This window comes from Uloborus diversus, chromosome 2, assembly GCF_026930045.1.
Source record: "Uloborus diversus isolate 005 chromosome 2, Udiv.v.3.1, whole genome shotgun sequence".
Taxonomy (NCBI): domain Eukaryota; kingdom Metazoa; phylum Arthropoda; class Arachnida; order Araneae; family Uloboridae; genus Uloborus; species Uloborus diversus.
Window position 1 is genome coordinate 13552139 of NC_072732.1, and position 22801 is coordinate 13574939.

At 36.6% G+C, this 22801-nt stretch overlaps 1 protein-coding gene across 3 annotated transcripts in view; it reads left to right on the top strand.

Annotated features, from left to right (window-relative positions):
- The window catches only part of LOC129217739 (dehydrogenase/reductase SDR family member 11-like), a 40721-nt gene that overhangs the window by 11843 nt on the left and 6077 nt on the right, over positions 1 to 22801 (top strand). Inside the window, exons 1-3 of one of the 3 annotated variants that reach the window (XM_054852077.1) lie at positions 12828 to 13165; positions 18117 to 18270; positions 21429 to 21523. In XM_054852077.1, the coding sequence (XP_054708052.1) occupies positions 12978 to 13165; positions 18117 to 18270; positions 21429 to 21523 (437 nt within the window). In that variant the 5' untranslated portion in view covers positions 12828 to 12977. Of the gene's footprint in view, positions 1 to 2385; positions 2522 to 4162; positions 4422 to 12827; positions 13166 to 18116; positions 18271 to 21428; positions 21524 to 22801 lie in introns of those variants that run through there. The other 2 variants (XM_054852076.1, XM_054852078.1) reach the window with 2 other exon arrangements.

The following is a 22801-nucleotide window of genomic DNA, read 5'->3' on the forward strand; positions in this document are numbered from 1 at the left end:
CTTTGGTACACTGCAAATTATCAGAGACTTTTCTAACACAAACACTTCCCCCTCCCTCTCGAAACACTTTGAAGTTTTCAAAATACTTCTGAAAACAACTAGTTGGTTCATCGCGCTTTTTTAACACATTTGGGGATGCGTTTGAGAACATTTTTTTTTTCGCACTAACACAAGTCTCTTCTTTTAGAGCACTTTATAACACGCTTTTCGCTACACTTTTCACAGCACTTATAGAACACTCCTTTGAATAAACAGTAAAACCTGTGTAAGTTGACAAATTGCGGTGCCGCACTTTGGTGGTCAACTTAGACAGGTGGTCAACTTATAGAGGGTAGTAATGAAAACTTTATTTTTTTGTCATTTATTGTCCCATACATTAATTTTTAACTAATTGGAATACTTTGAACTCACTTTCATTGTTTAACATTACTTTAAAACAATATAAAAAAATGTTGTTTAAATATTTTTAGAGATTATTTACCAGAATGACTCGTAAAGTATCATACAAATTTAAAATTTCTGTGAATCGATCAAAAAAAAAAAAAAAAACGCCTCATTACTAATGAAAAACAACTTACTTGATATTAACAATTCCTAAAAATTCATAAGTCAAAAGTGACTCAAATTCTTCATTTGATTTTTTCTTGAACATTTGTAACCATGGTAATCTACTTTTCAATAAAATAACACCTTATTGAAGTTTGGCGCATTTTCTGGGACATAACATCAGCCTAATGTTTTTCGATGGAAACATATAGGATTTTCTAAAATGTCTGGTTATTTATTTGAGGCATAACTGATGAAACCTTTAGTACAATCCAATGCTTTTGCCTAGTGGTCAACTTACAAAGGGTTTTTTTACAATACTCCAATCCAAAGCTGGTGTATATTAGAGGTCAAGATAGACAGGTGGTCAAGATAAAGGGGTGGTCAAGTTACAGAGATTTTCCTTCATTAAATAAGATAGGACTCATTCCGTTCCTGACAAAAGCGGTCAAGTTAGACAAGTGGTCAACTTACAAAGGTGGTCAACTTTACAGGTTTCACTGTACCAGTAAGTTTTCTGTTCATTTTACAACAACTTCGCGGTGCAGTTGTCAACCACCGTCGAATAATGAACAGCCTTCGCCCAGGAAAGATGCCATCCTTTTTGACGGCTTTCACGACACCAGACAACCGCGATTCATTGCAGCAAAATTTGTAATAATACAGGGTGTCCGAAAAAGAGTGTACCTTTAAAAAAAATTCTAGTTTGTCTGCGGTACTATTGGGATGTTCTTTTAAACCAGAAGTAAGGTTACCCATCAAATTTTTTTGTTTGTACCAAAGTTGTACCTTATAACGATTCAATATGGGTGACTTTCGTGGCACAGCAGATACCATCCGTCCATACTTGTATTAAGATTTCTTTGTATTTGATCTCTTGTAATGGCAACAAAATCATTGTGTAAGGTAACGTTTAAACGTCTTCTTGTCAAGCGGATCGACCGCAAGTTGTCGCCAAAGATTGCGTTGTACTGTGGTTGTCCCGTTGTACAGGATATTTCAAAACTTGAAGCATCTAGTAGCTTTCAGGCGAACTTTAATCACTCTCTACACACTGGGTACCTATTTTTTCTTTTCAAAGGTACATTCTTTTTCGGACATCATGTATTATATTTAGAAATTCTACTGACTGATGGTTAAAGAAAGCTGTTGTAAGATGTTCGCAGGAAAGAAAGCGATGATTTCCCGAGTGTGCCCAAATGTCTTCCCAATCTGTTTTCAAATGTCTTCGCAATCTGTTCCCAAATGTTCCCTGAATCTATTTTCAAATGTGTTGTTCTTGATGTTACTTATGCCACTCGGGAACCCGAGACCGAGTAGCGAGGCTACTCAATTTGAGGCACATAGGTACGGCTTCCGTTTAATCGAGCACCTAATTAGATGGAAGTCCGATTTGGCTCAGACAACCGGATAGATGGCAGCACCATGTATGAACAGTTTGATAATTTAGGACCAAACCAGAAGACAAATAACTCCTTGCCTAGCACCCCCAGAGGTATCGTATCACTTGGAGGACTTTGTATCCACGAGCACATTTAACGTCGCCCAGTCACCCTTTATGAAGACGGTGGATCTTCGGCCCAGGGATCCTCCGGTAACTTACCGATCAGGCCACCACGGCCCACATTCTCAAATGTGCTCTCAAGTTAAAACTTAACAAACATCCTGTGCCATTCGAAGCACATTGCAGTACACTTGTTTTGACGGAGCACATTCGGCACACATTTTAGCGCACGTTTAGGCAACTGGAACACTTTTTCTGGATTAAAGAGTTCTAAATGTGTACTGGGAATTTGCAACGATTTTAATAACAATTTTATTGTATTCTCTTTCAAACAGCATTGGCGGTCACCGTTTAGTACCTGCATCAATGGCTGCGTTCAACTTTTACTGTGGAACGAAATTCATGGTTCAGACCCTTACGGAAGGCCTTAGACGAGAACTAAGAAGCTTAAAGAGTCACATTCGTGTAACGGTAAGTTAACACTTTTTATGATGCATCTTAACTTCAAGTCCACTTAATTATCACGTGATAAGAAAGACCTCCAACACCCACCAGCAAAAATCTATTTTACTTTACCTTTAAATGCATTTTTTTGGAAACACTTTTAACTATGTCCCTTGACTTTAGACTTCTGCTCAAATCATGAGAAAACAACTTTAAACTAGTATGTTGTGGCCATCACGAAACTTTCTTCTATGTATATGTATTTTTTTCTGATCCCGCCCCATGCTTGATGAGGAAGCAATATTCCCAACAAAAACAAAGTTACACATGCAAAAACTTGACGACCATCCCAATGTCTGAATGATTGCAAAAGCAAAGCAAAGAGCGAAAATTGAAAGTTATTTTAAAAGCCTTGCTTGAATTAATTACAAATATTTTATTTGTTAACAAACATAAGATGGCAACAGTTAAAAATTTTAAATCATTGAGATAATATTTCCGATCATTTCCATGCAATTAAAATCACGAGAAATACGCAGGCGACAATCTATTACGATTTATCTTTCTTATTGTTGCATTAATAAAGATATTTTTATTCGCAAAAAAAAAAAAAAAAATCAACACCTCTTGGAGCGATTGGCGTCCAAATTGAACCGAAGCCTGTTTACATATGGATTCACATATATTCCAAATTTCAACCAGAACGTAGCATTACTTCTTGAGATAGGGCACTCGCAATGGAAAAAAAGAACGGCTGATTGCGCTACCCCCTTTTTAGCTGTTCCTATTTCTATCCAAATGAACGTAGGACAATAATAGTCGGTTAAGATGAACCGGGACCCGCTATCTACCCTCCAATATCCGCAAAATCGACCTTAATGGCGCTGGTGGTTTGGCGGTCTGGGCAGGCATCATGTTGGATGGCCGCACTACCCCTCCATGTCTTTGAGAGAGGCTCTGTGACAGTTGCGAGGTATAGGGATGTGGTCTTGGAACCCTCTGCTCACCTCTTGAGGGGCACTGCCAGCCCTGAGCTATTTTTAATGGATGTTAACGCAAGTCCATATAGAGCTCTTCTGGTCGACGAATTTCTGGAAGGGAGGATGTTCTCTGGATGGATTGGCCAAGCAGACCTCTAGACTCCAACCCTATAGAACATATCTGGGATGCTCTCGGTAGGGCAATCGCAAGTCGCAACACCCCTCCGGGGACCCTCCATAGCCTGAGACTAGCGTTAGTGAACGAATGGAAACAATTGCCCTGGGATCTCATAAACAGCTTCATTTCAAGTATGGAGTCACACTGCGAGGCCTATATGTCTGTTAGAGGGGACTACACCACTTACTTACCTATTTTTTGTTCAATTTTGCAACCGCTGTTTCATACCATTCGACTCTAACGAGTGTTTTTTATGATCATGCGTATGTATTTTAAATTTGTGGTGGTTATTTGTTTTGTATGGTTTCAATGTATGTGCATACCAAATTTCATTAAAATCGGTCCAGTAGTTCTGGAGATAATAGACCGAATCTAAAAATTCTCTTAATTTCTTACACCAGTGTAACTTATGCGACACTACTTTCTTGAAATCTTTTTTGGACTGAAAATAATATTATAATTTCCGTACAATGATTGTGGAATATACTGATGTAATGCTTGCTTTTTCAGGCTGTTGGTCCAGGTATGGTGAAAACAGAGTTTGCAAAGAGGGCCTTCGGTGAGGAAGCTGCTCGAAAATTCTCCGAAGACTACCCACCCATAAACACCGCCCTTCAGCCTGAAGACATAGCAAACGCAGTTACTTACGTTCTATCGACCCCACCTCACGTTGACGTCAATGACATCATCATACGCCCGGTAGAAGGAGAATTCTGAGGCTTAATTTCATTATGTTGAAGAAAGAAGTGTTATTATTAGAAAGCATAAAATCATAAAATAAAAATTGTATTAAATATATATTTTTTGATTTCACTTTCGATTCAACGAGTAATAAGTGCCTTGCATTATGCTTTCTTGCATCATATTCAACAAGGGAGGATCCAAAAGTTTCTGAAAGAGGATTTTCTTACTTCTTACTACGTACCTGCTTTATGTATGCTTAGGGGATGGAGGCCTGGCGCCGTATTTTTATCTAAAACAACTAAAATATAGAGATTATTTAACCAAGGAAGTCACCTAACTTGTTTTTTCCTTTTCCGTGAAAGAGGTATTTTAAAATTGCGATTCGGAACTTCAACTTCGTCATAATTCCGTTGGAATGTTTCAAAACCTGCTCCCCACTAGCACCATCGAAGGTCGCCGGTCGTCTAAAATTGCGCTTTTGGGAACTTCAGTTTCGAAAAATTACTGGAGGAAAGTCACTGAACCCATAAAAACTACTGGATCTCTATAATCAATTTCCCATGTCTATAATCAAGCGCGCTTTTAAGACTTACACCTGCGTTTTAATACTTCGATTCGAAAAAATTTGCCGGTGCAGAGTTCCCCAAGGGAGAGGCTATTTGATGCAACAGTTATTGCAAATACGTCTGCTAAAACTCAGTATTTCAATATCTCTACATCGTTTGGCCCTGATAAGTTGAGAACTGTGACCTTCTCTTCTGAACTTTGACATTTTGAAGTAGAACCTCCGACCTCAGCATTGCTCCAAAACTGCTAAAAACCATCGAGTTTTTGTTTTCCCATACTGTAACATCGAAAAATTGCCCGAAGGAAATTTTCCGAACCCCAACCCTTCTAACTTTGCCTAAGATGGCTTACTGTATTGCGTATTTGAGACTCATTTCGAAAAATTTCTAAAAGTTCCAAACTTTCCTCCTTCCCCGTTCGCTACTGTTGTCTAAGATTTCCCCACAATCGTGATTTGGACTCAATTTCAAAAAACTTTCGTTGAGCATACCGCCCCCCCCCCTAGAACACTCCTTTTTCTAACATCACCGAAAGAAGATTAAAAAGAAAAACATTTTCTCTCATTTCGACAAACGGGGGGGGGGGGGGGCGCAAAAGCTTCAGTTCTCCCAGGGCGCTGAAGATTATTGTGTATACTCCTCTGACAGGAACATTAATTTATTTGTTGAGTTTGGTTGATTCGGGGAGGGGGGGGGAGTTACGAAAATAGGATAAGGCGCCGGGCAAGTGTTTTTCCCGGTACACATTTTGGACCCAGTACGCCACTGCTGGCACTTAGTGCAAAAGGGAAGTTGTGTTGGTGTGGACTTAAGCTAGAATACTTTTGTGAAACTACTACAAAAGAAACAGCGCCAATTACTCTTCTAGTATCCCAAAAAAGAGAAAAACATTGCCACGGTCTTAGCTCAACTAACCAGAACCGCAGTATAATGTATAATACAGTGAAACCTGTGCAAGTTGACTATCTGCGGTGCACTATTTTAGTGGTCAACTTAAACAGGTGGTCAACGTACAAAGGTTGATTTATATGATAAGGGCTAATTCTGTGCCTGAAACGAGCTGATGTGTGCATCACATGACTTCCTTTTACTCCAATTTAATGTCATTTTCCCATTATTGGCAATTTTAATGTGATTCAATAGTTTACTCTCTAATCTAGTCTAAATATCACCAACAGTGGTCAAATCAAAACCAGATTTTTTTTTAAAAATCGCCAAATTTGTCGCCAAGTTGGCGACAAAACTTGGCGATCAACAGACTGGCTATATATCGCCAAGTGTCCGCCAAATTATAACACCACTTGAGTTTATATCGAAATTAACAATGATTTCCCTCCAAAAAGGGGCAAAAGACCCCCTTAGGAACATCCGAATGCAACCAAATGGGAAGGTGCACAACTAGACCTCACTAGGAGCCCTCGTATCAAATTTAAACTTTCTAGGACGTATCGTTTTTGAGTTATGCGAGATACATACACACATACATACATACATACATACAGACGTCACGAGCAAACTCGTTGTAATTAACTCGGGGATCGTCAAAATGGATATTTCGGATGTCTGTACGTTCTTAGGCATATATCCACGTGTAGTCGAGTCGAAAGAAAAACCCAACATTCATTCGGAGGTGAGCAAAATAGAAATAAAGGCCGATTTTTGAGTGAAAATTTTTTCGCGAATACAATACTTCCTCTTTTGCAAAAGGAAGTAAAAAGCGGTCAACTTAAACAGGTGGTCAACTTACAAGGGTGGTCAACTTTACAGGTTTTACTGTACTACATTAAAAGGAACGGTTTTAGGTAGTTAACTTACCTTTCACTCACATTTAGCCTGAGTGTAAAGGGAAAAGCGTTTCTTTTAATGAGCATTTAGCAGACATTCTCAAAATTACCAGACTGTCTACTCACACACAGACAGCGTAAGCGTCTTAGATTCATTGAGGTTTTGCAAAAAGAGCTGTTACGTTCTCTAGTGCGAACCCTCAGCTTTTTATCGATAATCCTCATCCCGGTATTCTTTAAAATAGGTGTAAGTAATACAGTTTGCTCTCTGTTTAACGACGCTCTATTGAACGACTTTCTCTATTTAACGACGGTTTTTCACGGTCCCAGATGGTCCACTACAGTGTCAAAAGCATTCTATTTAAGGACGCTTTCCACTTAAGGACGATTTTTTGTGGTCCCTTGAAAGTCGTTAAACAGAGAGCCACCTGTATTAGGTACATCCCCCCCCCCCTCTACCTTCGGGAAAAACTCTGAACACGTCACATCGTCGACGACGAAGGCGAACTCGGTTCAAATTCATGAGCTTGAGTTGATAGATCAGAGCTGCTTAATCGGAGGAAAAATGACCAACTCCAACTCCTAGAATTTTAAAGGTTTCAACTCCGAATCCTTAACCTCAAAATCAGTCCGAAATTCAGATTCGGGGGGAAAATGTCCGATTCAGACTCCGCAGCGCTGTATGTAACTACCTTCAGCTTCTGCAATCTACAAAGACGAAGTTACGAGCATAGAGTAAGCATAATAATGTTGCCTCAGTGGCGAATGCATCTTATGAAATACGTTTGCTACTAAGCAAAAAGAATTATCTACTGTTTATGAATGTGTTCAAAATTTAACTGTGTTGCATATAAGTACATATAAATAAAGCAGAGGTAAAAAAGTTGCCAATTTTTGAAAGAAAAACCTTAAAGAAAATTTTTGGACCTATTCAAGAAAACGTAGTTGCAAAACTCTGTTCAACCATGAAATGTACAAAAAAATAGCAAATTTATAGTTACTGATATAGTGAGATATAAAATGCCTCACGTATTATACTAAACATACTAAACAAATACTGTTTTACGTAGAAGACTGTTTTGTGTTTTTTTTAATCTAGGTCGCGGACTGCTGAAAAAAAATATGCAACTGGGATTACACTTCTTAAAAGTATTGCCAGGTTCATAATAACTGTATATTTTGTTTCTGGAATAGCTGTAACAGAGTAGACAATACGAATCATAGAAAAAGTTGGTACATAAATAAAAGCAATTTCTTTGGGAACGTTTATTTTTAAGTTATTCTACTTCTTTTTTTAATGCGAAATACATAATTGAACTGATAGTACGCTGTTGTTGCATTCCAGTAAAATTTTACATCACATTTTATGTCCCAAAGTTTGAAGCTGGAACACCAAATTCTCCACTTACTATTTCAAAGCAAATTTGTGTGGGAGCTCACGGGAACTCGGCTCCCACACTTCGTTTCGCTTTTAACTGTTTTTTTCAGCAATCACGATTGCTTATTGTTCTCACTTGATTGTTTTGATGTGCTATCATTTTATTTTCCCGCCAGCACCCTCTGCAGCATCACCGTCGACCGGCTCCTCACGATGCTGCTCCTATAGCGAAAGCCGTCTCCAGGTTGCATCCATATGCTACACACACGCGCATACATACACAACTACACACACACACGCACACACATATACACAAACACATACACACACACAAACACATACACACACACAAACACATACACACACACAAACACATACACACACTCAAACACATACACACACTCAAACACATACATACAGACACCTACACATACACACACCTACACACAACTACCCACATACCCATGCCTGCACACAGACACAAACACATATGCCTACACACATACACATTCCCCACCACACACAAACACTCTACACTGATACACACAACTAGCCATACACTCATACCTGCACACAGACACAAACATACATGCCTACACACATACACATACCCCCCCCCCCACACACACAAACACACATGCCTACATACACACACACGCACTCGTGATTGCGAAAAACATAATTTGAATTCAAGAGGTCAAAATTCAAAAAAAAAAATTTTTCCATTTTTGGCGGAGTTCAGGCTATTAGCACATTGACACGAATTTGGCAGACTATAAAGCTCCTATTCTTCTTTTGTTGGAAAATTAAGCCCCGGGAGGTCATTCCAAGCATTTTCTACCTTCGAGTTCGAAACGTTACGTCAGAGCCGATCACGTGACGAGAAATCTCGCAAAGTGGAATTCTGAGATAAAAAAATTCTTATCACGATGTGGCGACGAGTCCAAGTTCCAGCCGCGATGGGGGAGGAAGAGTTTTTCGCCGGTTTTGGCGGCGCGGGGGAGGGGAGGAGGCACGTGATTTCTTCCAACCAATGGTCTTTAGGCGCAGATACTTTTTGTTTTGCTCCATCCGTGCAAGATAAGGCGCGAATTTTGACGATTGGCACGCTAATGGCTCATACTTCAAAGAATACGTTTTACGTTGCAAAGAATCACATCGAAATAATTTTAGATTTTCTAGAAGCAAATCCAGAATTCATAAAAATAAATTCACCGAAAATTTTACAAAATAGTACACAAAGGAAAAATGAGCCGAGGGCTAAAGGTAAGTCATATTTTATGCATACGAGTATTTCAGTATTACAGTGTCTAAAACAAAAATTGAAGAGGGGAAAAAAGCCAATACATATATGAGAAAAAAAATAACCGTACATTTTGTTGATTTATAATATAAAACCATCTATAATAGTAAGAACGTCTTGTATGAAATATATTTTTCCCGAGAAACTATAATCCAAATAATGATAATAATAATAACTTTAGAAAAAATCATGATATCAAAAAAAAATCTTAACTGTCATAAATGCAGACGAAGAAATATTAATAGTCCGTAATCGGGGATTGTATATTATGTTGTTGTCGTGTCTCGTGTCGAATGCGAAAGGTTTAGCTGCATCCAAAAGTCTTGATGAAAAAATCTGGTAATTCAAATTGAATATAAAACACTAAAATGCAGGGGGGGGGGGCTAGGTTATGGCGCTGACTGCGCTATTGAAATTTTTAGGGGATGGTGGTGGTGTTTTGAGGGGCATTTGTTTATTGGGGGGGGGCTCTTGCTTTTGTAGGGGGGAGTCTTTGTGATATTTGGGGGGAGGGGCACCCCTGCAACATGTAAAAGGTTTGTTGGGCTAATTGAGCTTTTGGGGATGAGAGCAGTCATAACAGAGTATACAATCTTCCATATTAGGATTGGTAATGTAAAAAACCAACCTTTCCCCCCGCTCAGTTGTAACTTGTAATTATAGCAACAATCTCAGTATCAAAGACATATTCCAGTTTTTTTTCTCTTTTTCTTTAAAATTATAATTTAATAAGCATATGCTTAAATAAAAAGTTTTTTTTCTTCATTATTCCTTATTTATTTATCCATTTTTTCTAGGTATTGTTTTCCAAGACCCAATCTTAAGATATCTTCAAAACAGTACTTTTTTAGATTTTCTTTTCAAAACAAGCAACTTGTAACTATGATTACATAATTTCATCTTTATCTTCAAGATTAAAAAGTCAAAACAGCAATCTTGGTTATAAGAGCAGTTTAAAATGAATAAATACTCTGCTTCTGTAAATGTATATTGAAAAATATTCATAAAGGGAGTAATATTTTTTAATCATCGTTTCACTTCAGCTGATAAAGAACTTTAAACGTTCAACCCAAAGGAAAGATTCTAAATTGAAGAAGAAATGAAAAAAGGAGCAATCGGGGCGAAATGGAAAATCAAATTTTGGAAACAATTTCTCAGAAATTACCAGGCTTTGTACTTTTTTGTAATTAGTTAATCAATATCAAATTTCAATAAAGAAAAAAAAATTCTTACAAATTAAATTCAATTGAAATTGAATAATGACAGTAGGTAACAAATAAAGAATTTAGGGGAAAAAAGGGGGAGGAGGATTTTACAGCAAAAGAAGACAGAAAAAAAATTACATTCGTCAGTGGTGTACCTAGCATGGGTGACAGACGGGGCGGTAATTTGTGATGTCACCGCCCCCCCCCCCCCCCCGCCTTAAACGCAAAAAAAAAGGGGGATTGTATATTCTGTGTAAACTTCAAATTCATACAATTTTCAGAAACAAATAGTACTTTTGTGAAACAACTAAATTTTAAGTGGGATAATGTACAAAAGACAAATAAAAATTATGAACGCTTTTTATATAATTTGCCCTAGACGCATTTGTGCAGGCCGTCAAGCGGTCAATTCTTGAAAATGGAAGTCCCCGATCCCCCCCCCCCCCCCCCCGCCCAACGTATTTCCTAAGTGATGGATTTGGTTAAAAGAAAATGAAATCCAGGGAAATAAACAACCTTAGCCGAGAATGCATTTTTATTCATAAACTGACATCTTTTGCATTGAAAAAGGAGCTCTTAATGTCTCCAAAACACGTGTCTGCAATTTAATTCGGATATTTGTGTATTATAATGTTGTGAAAGTGGGTTTAAGTCTTTTAAGCATTGAAAATTTGTTGTAAAGCGAGAAATGTTGCATATATACCTATTTTATGTTTGCAGTTATAACTCTCCCCCCCCCTCTCTACCCCCCTGCACCATTTTTGGGGTTGGGCCCCATCCTAATTCGTTTTCTTCGTACCAATACCATTCCTTTTAGAAAAACCAACTCCCGTAGTTTTATTACGAAAATTTCGCCGAAAACCACTTTGCCCCCCCCCCCCCACCCCTTCTTCCCTGCAAAATGTTTTTGCAAAACTCCCGTTTTAGTGTCACAAAAATTGAACGGAAAACCACTTGCCCCTCAGTGCAATTATATGACCCCCCCCCCCTTTTCCCTGCACCATTTTCAGGGTTGGCAATATCCTAATTCGTTTTCCTCGTGCCAATACCTTTCAGAAAAACCAACTCCCGTAATTTTATCAAAAAAATTCCACTAAAAACCATTTGCACCCCCCCCCCCCCTCTGCGCCATGTTCGGTGTTCGCAACATTCAAATTAGTTTTTCTGAAATGTATTGGCAAGCGGAAAACTAACTCCCGTTTTTGCGGCACGAAAATGGAACGGAAAACCACTCCCCCTGTACAGTTACGACCCCCCTTGCCCCCCTGCACCATTTTCGGCGCCGGCAAAATCCTAATTCCTTATTTGTTATCCTCCTGCCAATAAATACCTGTCAGAAAACTTACTCCCGCAATTGTATCACAAATTGAATAGAAAACCACTGCCCCCCCCCGGGGCAGTTTTAACCCCCCCCTCCCCCTTCCTGAACCATTTCCAAAATTGGCATCATCCAAATTCGTTTTCCTCGATCCAATACCTTTCAGAAAAACAAACTCCCATAATTGTATCACAAAAATCGCACAATCTCACCTACTTCGCGGCAGTCGAGATTTCGCTCGCAAGTAAAAGCGCGAAAAGTCACTTTTCCCCCCCCCTTCTTTTGGAGCTTAGAATACGAACTTGCGAGATTTATACTGCGAGACTGCGATTTTCCTTAAAGCGCCATCTAGTGAGACGATCAGAACTAATCTCGCAAGGTGAAATTGCATGAGAAATCAATAAAAAAATATGTATGCTTAATTGGTGATATGATTTTGAAAAATCAAAAGTTTCCGACATGATTTATACTATTTTCGTGAGAATAATTACTTCTACCCTCAATAAGATTTTTTTTTTTTTTTTTTTTTTGGATGTTACATTATTTTTTTTTTGGATGTTACCTTTGTATATTTCAAAGAACACACTATCTCTACTTCTAAGTGAACAATCAAAATTCAATCAAACACGAAGATAAAAATCTACCTATTATCACTTGATAACCATTATTAAGAGCAACCAAAATGTCATACAAAACGCGTTCCTATGACTAAAATGGTATTTTAATAAAGCGAAAGGATGTGGTCAAGGTCTGAAGGCGTATTAAAATGTCCCATTCAGTCAGTAAAAGAAAAGCTGCGTTTCCTGCCTCAAACAAAAATGACTAGTGTATCACTGGGTTGTCTTCTTTCTTCTCATTAAATAGCTCAATAAATACTGCGTTTTTTTTTTTTTTTTTTTTTTTTTTTGCACTTCTTCCTTTTACAAGCACGCAGCAGATAAGATATGTGCTCCACGATAAAAGCTGACTGATTACGATTGTTATTCTTGCTGTCGTCACAAGCACTTTTTTTGTGAAGATAGTAGAAAAATTGGAAAGATTGTTTCAAGCTTTCTCGATTTTGAAGAGAAAAAAGCACGTTCGAATAATGGAGCGCTGGCAGGGTCGTGTGGCTTTGGTGACTGGGGCGTCTGCTGGGATTGGTGCCGGAATTTGCAGAACACTCGTCAAGCATGGAATGGTCGTGGTGGGCTGCGCGAGGAGCACCCACCGAATTGAAGCCATCGCCCAAGAAGATGACGTCAAAAATGCCCCCGGAAAGTTGCACGCTATCAAGTGAGTAAAATTGTGCTTATTTTTAACTTAATTTGGTGTAAAAGCTAGCTTAAAAGAGCAATTTTTCAAAAAGAAGTTTGAAATTTTTGGAAAGCACGAAAAACTGCATTTTCTACGGAAATGTAGGGGGAGAGGAAATTAAAAAATATTTAAAGATTGAGTTAAAGGGGCCGGAACACAAAAATCGTCAAATTTTGCAATTTTTTTTTTTGAGCAATCACGATTGCTTATTGCTTTCATTTGACTGTTTTTGACGTTCCTTTGATTTTTCCCACCGCCACCCTCCGCACCATCACCGTCGACGGGCTCCTCACGATGCTGCACCTCTAGCGAAAACCGTCTCCAGGTTGCGTCAATATCCTACACTTACACGCATACATACACGCACCTTCACACATATACATATATACACCTATACACATACACAAACACACACAAACACACACACACACACACCTACACATTCACATACACGCAACTACCCACACACTCATGCCTGCACACAGACACAAACACATATACCTACACACACATACACATACCCCACACACACCTACACACAACTACCCCCACACACTCATGCCTGCACACAGACACAAACACACATGCCTACACACACACACACATACCTACACACACACACACATACCAACCACACACAAACACACGCTTACATATACACACACTCGTGATTGCGAAAAACATAATTTGAATTCAAGATGACAAAATTCAAATTATTATTTTTTTATTTTTTTTTAAATCGTGTAAAACAGTTGTTGCCAAAATTTAAGCTCAGGTATTTGTGTTTAGATTTATGAAAAAATTTTCAAAATTGACCAAGAATATTTTAAGTTTTAGCAATTAAAAACGACCCGATTTTTTTAATTAATTAAATTTAAACAAAAATTTTGCTTATTAAATAGATGATGAATCAGAGCAAAAAAATTCAAAACTTTAAACAGTTTAATAAAAAAAAATTTCAAAATCCCGGATCTCCTTAATATGTTTTTAAAAATTGAAAATATGCATTGACAGGACAGACGTTTGCATTATTCTAGTGGTCATCCTCCCCACGCTCTCAAATAACTTTTTTCAGATTCAAAAAATAAATAAATAAAATGAATTTTTAAAAATATCAGCTTGGTGCACGTAAAATCTATACTATACACAAATCATTTTAAAAGTGCTATTATTGTGCTTCTTAAAATTTTGCTAGTTGAGTATTTGTATTTTTAACTCTGAATCTGTAAATGACATCCATTTTATACCTTCTTCTACAGCCAGTAGCGGATTTAAAGGGGGGCCCAGGGGGCCCGTACCAAAATGAGAAATTATTTTCACTCACTCGCGAAAGTCTGGAACGTCAAAATGCAAGCTATCAGAATTGGTATTCCATAGTAAACCCAAGATCTTTAAGGTATCATTACGAAGTTCAGCTGTTTCACACATTCCCTTTTCTTCCCACATTTTTCGAAGTTTTGCGGAATTAGTATTAAATTTCCGCAAATTCATTCCAGCTTCTTTAAAAATATCTGAAGCTGTCGATGATATGTAATACACTTCTTTATCAGATTTCGCACCAGATATCAAATCATCTACATAAATGGATGAATCCAAAATATTAACTACTTGGGGATGATTTTCATATTTTTTAATATGATGCTTGATCGTAGAAGCCAAAATAAAGGGGGAACAGCTTACCCCAAAAGCCGCCCTCGAAAATCTCATAAATTTTAATTCACCCCTTTCGTTACTAAACCATATAAATTTCAGGTAATTCCTGTCCTCTTCCGCAATTCCAATTTGCAAAAAAGCCTTTTCTAAATCGGCCCAAAATGCAACATTATGTTTCCTAAAACTAAGTATTATATCAAGAACGTTTGGATTAAGATTAGGTCCGGGGAATAAACAATCATTCAAAGAATTTAAATGTTTCTCTTTTGAAGAAGCATCAAACACCATTCTAACTTTAGAGGTTACCTTATCCTCTCTTACTACTGGTCTATGAGGCATGAAATAACTATTTTCGATTTTTGAATCAGAACATGGTTCTATAACCCCATTACGTTCCTGTTCCAAAACAATAGCTTTATAACTTTCAAATAAATTAATGTCCTTTTCAAGTTTTCTACTTAAATCGTCAAAGCGATTTCTTGCAATTTTGAAATTATTCGCAACTTTAGACTTATCTTCTGAAACATTTTCCCTAGATTGCATAATCCCGAGTGATTCCAATTCCCACAAAAATCTTAAGCTTTCGAGCTCATTATCAGGGCTTAGCTTGCTACTTACGACTGAGAAACTACAAACAGATTTTCTTTCCCCTTTCATTGATCCATCCTCTACAAAAACGCAAAGCGAGTACCCCAACAAACTATCACACAGAAAGAGTGATTTTGTTAACTTTTCAACCGGTCCATAACAGATTTGGTAAAAATAATCCGCACCAATTAATAACTCGATTTGAGAACCACCTACGTTATCACAACTCTAAAACGTGTATGACACTAGTTTAGTCATAACTTCTTTGCTAAGTGGTGGGGAGTGAATACTAAACACTCAAAATCACATCTGTTACTAACGCTTCAATATGAATACAACGCGATTTATCATCTACATGAGATAACTTCAACTCAACGACATCAAAATTTTTAATTTGCGGTTTAAAAGCTCCAAATGAAAATATCTGAAGTCTTTCTTGCCTTAAAACTGGAGGGTTTAATTCTGAAATTAAATTTTCTGTGACATAAGTTTTTTGACTTCCCGTGTCATAAAGAATAAAAGACAATTTAGAATTCGAATCAGATTCCACCTTAACGCATGAAGTTTGCAAAATTACCTCTTTAGTATTTACATTAGTAATATTTTTTCGACAATGAGAAACTGAAGTAATAATTGATTCTCCCCCAGTGTCTCTGTTTACATTTGCGGGTTTGAAAATTTTATTGGTACAAATTGATGTGTGATGAAAGTTACCATTGCATATTTTGCAGCTCTCAGTTTTAAATTTGCAATTTGAGGATAGGTGATATTTACGAAAACAAACATAACATCGCCCAGTCTTCCGCAATTTTTCACGTTTGTCAGAAATAGGCTTCGACTTGCATGATTTCGAATCATGTTCTGTTGAATCGCAAAATATACAAACACTTTTTGAATTTGTAGTTAATGTAGAAGTCGTGGGAATATCCCATTTGTAATTACTAGTCTGATGTTTATTTTTTTTCTTTTTTACTACTTGAAGAATATTTTTCAGAATTCTGCAGATGAATTGTTGCTTCATGAGATTGAACTTCGTTTTTTATAAATGTTAGAAGTTCGTCGATGTCCATATCTGTCATACTTGACCGTTTACGATTGAAATCCAGGGCCATTTCAGTTGGAATTAATTTCAATAAAATAGATGCAAGCAAGTGTCCGTTACTACCGGCTGTAACACCGAGGGAGTTTAAATTTCGAATTTGAACTTCAACATTATCATAAAGTTCCCTTAAGTCCCTTATGTGATAGGAATTTTTCACTGGTTTTAAATTTAACAGCTTACTCCATATGCGCATTAATGACTAAATCATTTCTACCATATCTGTTTTTCAACAAATCTACAGCTGATTTGTAATTTTCTGCCGTAAGTGAAAATCCTGCAACAGCATTATAAGCGCTGCCACCAAGTAGAGATTTCAAATATGAAAATTTGTCGATAGGAGATATACTTTTGTTTTTATCAATGGCATTAGAAAATTGGCCCCAAAACTCCAACCAGCAACTGCTGTCCCCATAAAACTTAAGTATGGTAAGTTTAGGAAGTTTCATACAACGCTCAATTTTGAAGGATTGAGAATTACTTTCATCTTTCGAGATTGATGACTCAAACAATTCCTTTTGACTTTCAGCAGCACGTTCACTTAAAAACTTAGTAATCTTGTACCGAAATTCTATTATTCTTTCGCTATAATGTTCAGAAGTTTCTATTTCATTTTCAAATTCTGACTCGGCAGTCAGATCTTGGATATCCGAATTTAATTTTTTCAAGCAGTCGTACTTTTCATTCAATTGGTCTTTATAAATACTTAAAAGATCAATTTTCTGCTCTGCTGCGATTTCCTCACTTTCTAGTGCTGTATCTATTTTGTTACACAGTTTTGAAGTCTGTGTTCTTAAACCTCCGCGTTTCTTCTTTAGGATTTCTAATGTACTTGTCATTTTCATTCAATGCAATATTTACAACAGGTATAATAATAAACTGAGCTTACCTGTGTAAATTTCAAGACTTTTCACATTCAGCTGATCACAATATCAAATCCTGTCGCGGACGCCAGATGAAACAACTCAGCAGTTCCAATTTTGGAGGTTTTAAAAATTGTTCGTAAATCTGTTCATTTGGTCAAAATGTTACACAAGTAACCACATTACAACCATCAACTAAAACAAAACTAACATTTATTAACATAAACAAAATAAATTTAAACCATAGGAATGGTTCATGCTGGTATTTCAAGGGCCAGCGGCTCCCTTCAAAATTCACATCAATCGAAATCACAAATCCTAAAGCAATCTTTCAATTTAAACTTAAACTTAGGTTTGCTGTAAAACTGGCGAGATATTTTCTCGCCAAAAGAAACTAAAAGGGAGATTCAACATATCCAGAAGAAAGAGAACGATCTTAAAATGAAACATTGTAATTCTGTTTCCCTTTACCTTATGTCTGTGACGTAGCGAGAAATTTTTCATGGGAGAGGTTCAAATGAAATTTTTCGAAATTAAAGGCAGAAAAGTGCAATTTTAGGCCTTTAAATGTGTGTCCATGCATATAATTTCGTTGCTTCATCTGAGGGGGTATAAGTCCCTATCCCCCCTTTGGCTACGCCACTGCCTCAACTGACCCTACTTACTTTCGCTTCATTATTATCGCATGAGTTTTTTGTTCAATTCAATTCATCTTGTACTTTTCCAGATGTGACCTGACAAAGGAATCGGAAATCCAGCACTTGTTCGAGGAAATTCGCCAGAGATTCGGCCGGATCGACGTCTGCATCAACAACGCCGGATTCAGTCACAGCAGCACGCTACTGACTGGAGAGATGAGTCAATGGAGGGAAATGCTCGAGGTACGGAACTTAATATTGTACGTGGAAAATTTTAGCATATTCTTTACTAATAATAAAGTTGAAAGTCCCTCTGTCTGTCAGGATCTCTGTCTGTCAGGATCTCTCTCCGGATCTCTGTCTGTCAGGATCTCTGTCCGGATCTCTGTCTGTCAGGATCTCTGTCCGGATCTCTGTCTGTCAGGATCTCTGTGACGCGCATAGCACCTAGACCGTTCGACCGATTTTCATGAAATTTGGCACAAAGTTAGTTTGTAGCATGGAGGTGTGCACCTGGAAGCGATTTTTCGAAAATTCGATGTGGCTCTTTTTTTATTCTAATTTTAAGAACAAAATTCTCATAAGATGGGTGAGTAAATTACGAAATTATCATTACGTGGAACCGTAACATGGGCACAAGCCAATTGGCGAGAAAATTCACCATACATTATTTGTAAATATACAGGCGAACCAAAAAACCTTTTAAGTTTCTATTACGGGCAAAGCTGTGCGGGTACCACTAGTGTGCATAAATGCACAGAAATCTTCTAGTATATGTTTCTGGTTTCTCCATTTGCCTGATAATTTCCAGAACTGTACACAATTAGCGCAATTGGTTGCACATTGAAAAGGTACTGTCTTGCCGCCGTTTTTCTTGATTATGATTTATTTATTTTTATTTTTTCTTCCTATGCTTCATTCTCAGCTTAAGTTTCTGCTTTACATTCGGCAGATTCATGCAGGAAGTAATTTTCGTAATTGCTCATAATCTTTTAGCATCTGTTCCCGGTTTGTCTGTGTCCTCCGATAATTTCCTGAATTAAAAACAGCAAGGATAACTGAACAAAAATTTGAGGGTATTTTTTGCTCGATTTTTTTGAATTATTTTTTGACTCCCTCTCCCCTTGAGCCTCCCTCAGAAAAAATTATGTTTGAAGTAGAAATTTATTTTTCTACAGTGTGCTTACGGATGATATAAAGTTGGCAAGTTCCATATCCGGGTAAGACGAATCTATTTCGATGAGGGAGTAAATTAAAATTTGATGCGCGTTCTTCGTCAATTTAATGTGACTCTGCTTAATTTAAAGACAAACACACATTTGCAAAAGCTGGCATCCCTGAAAACTAATAGATGCGTTCATTTCCGCCTCTAAACCGGATGTTTGCCTGTCCATCTCTTTGGTGGTCAGACTGCACTTGAAAAATATTCTTTTGTTCCTTTTCCCTGAGTCTTCGCTTTATTTTTCCCTGTTTGCCGTCTCTGTAATTTTCGCGTCTTCATCAATTTAATCTAAACCGTCTTGAATCTAAAACTGTCAAAGAATGGTAATACAGTAAAACCTGTAAAGTTGACCACCTTTGTAAGTTGACCACTTGTCTAAGTTGACCGCTTTTGTCAGGAACGGAATTAGTCCTATCTTATATACTGAAGGAAAACCTCTGTAACTTGACCACCTCTCTATCTTGACCACCTGTCTATCTTGACCACTAATATACACCAGCTTTGGTTTGGAGTATTGTAAAAAACCCTTTGTAAGTTGACCACTTGGCAAAAGCATTAGGTTGTACTAAAAGTTTAAATCAGTTATGCATGAAATAAGCAACCAGACATTTAAAAAAAAAAAAAAAAAAAAAAACAATGAATACTATTTATGTTTCTATCGAAAAACATTGGGCTTATGTTAAGTTCCAGAAAATGTGCCAAACTTCATTAAGGAGTTATTTTGTTGAAAAGTAGATTACCATTGTTACAAATGCTCAAGAAAAAGCCAAATGAAGAATTTAAGCCACTTTTGACTTGTTATGAATTTTTAAGAATTGTTAATGTCAAGTAAGTAGTTTTTCATAAGCAATTGCGACATTTTTTATTAACACGCTTTTATTAGTTTCACCTGCATGTATGTATGTATATATGTATGTGCGTATCTTGTAACGGAATCTTGCAGCTCAAAATTCGCCCACTTCCTGCGATCGGATTCTTTTGCAATTTGGCACGCGACCTCAGACGCGATGACAATGCAATGTTCTATAATGAAATTAATTAATTAACTCTTTTAATTGTTAGTTTCCTCCTATTTTAATCAATATTTTGGCATAAATCCAACAATGGGAAACAGGAAAAATTAAAAAAAATTCATTAAAAATTTTGGCAAAAATTATTTAAAAATATCTACGAAAACCTTTAATTTTTCTGCATCAGACAAAATTTGTTCCAATGTTCCAAGGTAATTAGAACATGAAATATAATTGTTTTTAACTAATTTCATGCCAAAATTTAGGTGAGCCTTCAATTAGAAATTCATTGCTGATTAGACCATTGTTGAACAAAACTTTTATTCAAATGCATCTCAAATTTTCAAAGTAAATACAAATATGATTTCCGCAAACATACATCGATGACTCACAGTAGCTTCCCATCGGGATGCCCTTGTCTTAACTAAGACTTTTACGAAAAGAAGTAATTGCAATTTTGCCTGATAAATCTCCAACATGAGACTCAAAAACAGAAAAATAAAATAATAGTTTAAAAAACTAAAAAAACACGCTTTCGTAGCAAAATGAACTAAAAAGTAAAAAATAATCTTTGGATGATAGTAGTTGACCAATCACTTAATTTTAATATAATACAAAAAAGCGTGGGGGGCTTCTTATCAGTTGTCTTGAATTTCTTCCATTTGTTGTCCAAGCAAAAATGTAAATACACAGCACCCCACCCTTTTTTGTATTACGTTAAAATTAAATGATTGATCAACTACTATCATCCAAAGATTATTTTTCACTTTTTAGTTCATTTTGCTACGAAAGCGTGTTTTTCTAGTTTTTAAATTTATTATTTTATTTTTCTTCGACCGATTTACAGACATTTTAAATTTGTATGATAATTTACTCGTCATTCTCGTAAATAATCTCTAAAAATATTTAAAAACATTTTTACTTATTGTTAAAGTAAAGTTAAACAATGAAAGTGAGTTTAAAGTAGTCCAATTAGTTAAAAATTGAATGCATGGGGCAAAAAAATGACAAAAAAAAAACAGTTTTCGTTACTATCCTCTATAAGTTGACCAGCTAAGTTGACCACCAAAGTATTGCACCGCAAGTGGTCAACTTACACAGGTTTCACTGTATGTCTCTTCTCTTTCCGTTTAGATTGCTTTTATTTATCCATTCAATTTTCTTTTCAGGTAAACATTTTAGCCCTCTGCATGTGCTCCAAAGAAGCAGTAAAATTAATGAAAGAGAAAAACATCGACGACGGGCAGATTATTCAAATCAGCAGGTAACTTTGCATTCTCAACAATTTAATATGAACATTTCAGATGAAGCAGTATAAATGCATCATGCAGTTGGTACCGGCAAGGCCCGACTAACTAAAAGTGAGGCCATAGGCCCACAATAATTTGGAGGCTCCCTGAAGACTCTATAGCGGGATACGGTGGTTACAGGTTGGACCCCGTCAGAATTCGTTTTTGGTGCCTCCTTATCTATTCCAGAATTACGTAAATCATTAACCATGTACATTTAGGAATCCCTTCAAGCAAACTGCATCATAAGCAATTGCAAAACTTAAGGAACCATGTGCCATATGAACAAAAAGTTCTTACGTTTTTTTATAGTATTCAAGGAAGCGGTTTTTCATGTTCTACACTGTTAAAAATTTTCCGGAAAATTTACGGTAATTGTGACTGGCATCCATGTTGCCAGTAACTATTACCGTAATAAAAAAATTTTGAAAAAAAAATAGAACCGACTTCAAAATTGCTCTAAAAAGTGAAAAATAATTTTATTCTTTAAACACCATCGATAATACTTTTAAACATAATTTTTGAAGTTGGCGCAAAAACGATCGATAAAATCATTCACAGCCATAACTCAACTACAAGTATAAATTTAACCAGGTCCAGGTTCTTCACTACCACATGCATTACGCGTTGATGACAGCATATTTGAGTAACGATATAAATATTTCGTTCCTAACTTTGGATGATTTTTTGATAAAAATATGAACGAAGCATGGTTACAATGGATTTTACTTTTTGTTTTTGCGCCAACTTCAAAAATTATGTTTAAAAGTATTATCGATGGTGTTTAAAGAATAAAATTATTTTTCACTTTTTAGAGCAATTTTGAAGTCGGTTCTATTTTTTTTTCAAAATTTTTTTATTTCATTCTTTTTAGTGTAAATGTAGATATTTCAGTAAAATTAGGAAGTTCGGCTCTATATCACTGTATTGCTTTAGAAAAGCCTTTATTCAAAATTATCATTACAATTACTGTTATATGGCACCAAACTTTTATAACAATGAGTTTCATATTGTCGCGTAGATGAAGATAGCGAAGACAATGTGAAAGCCAAATGAAGCGAATACTCGTTAGTCTCAATTCGAGATCTTTATTCAGAACCACGAAGAACGTTACATCTGCTTATATACAACTTGAGAAAGTGCTGGAACTTTCCAGACTCGGAAAGATGCAGAAATTAATAGAACATTCGAGAAAATAGGAGAAACAGTAGAAAGTAAATTTTAGTAAAATTCACTTCGTCTTAGTCGGGATT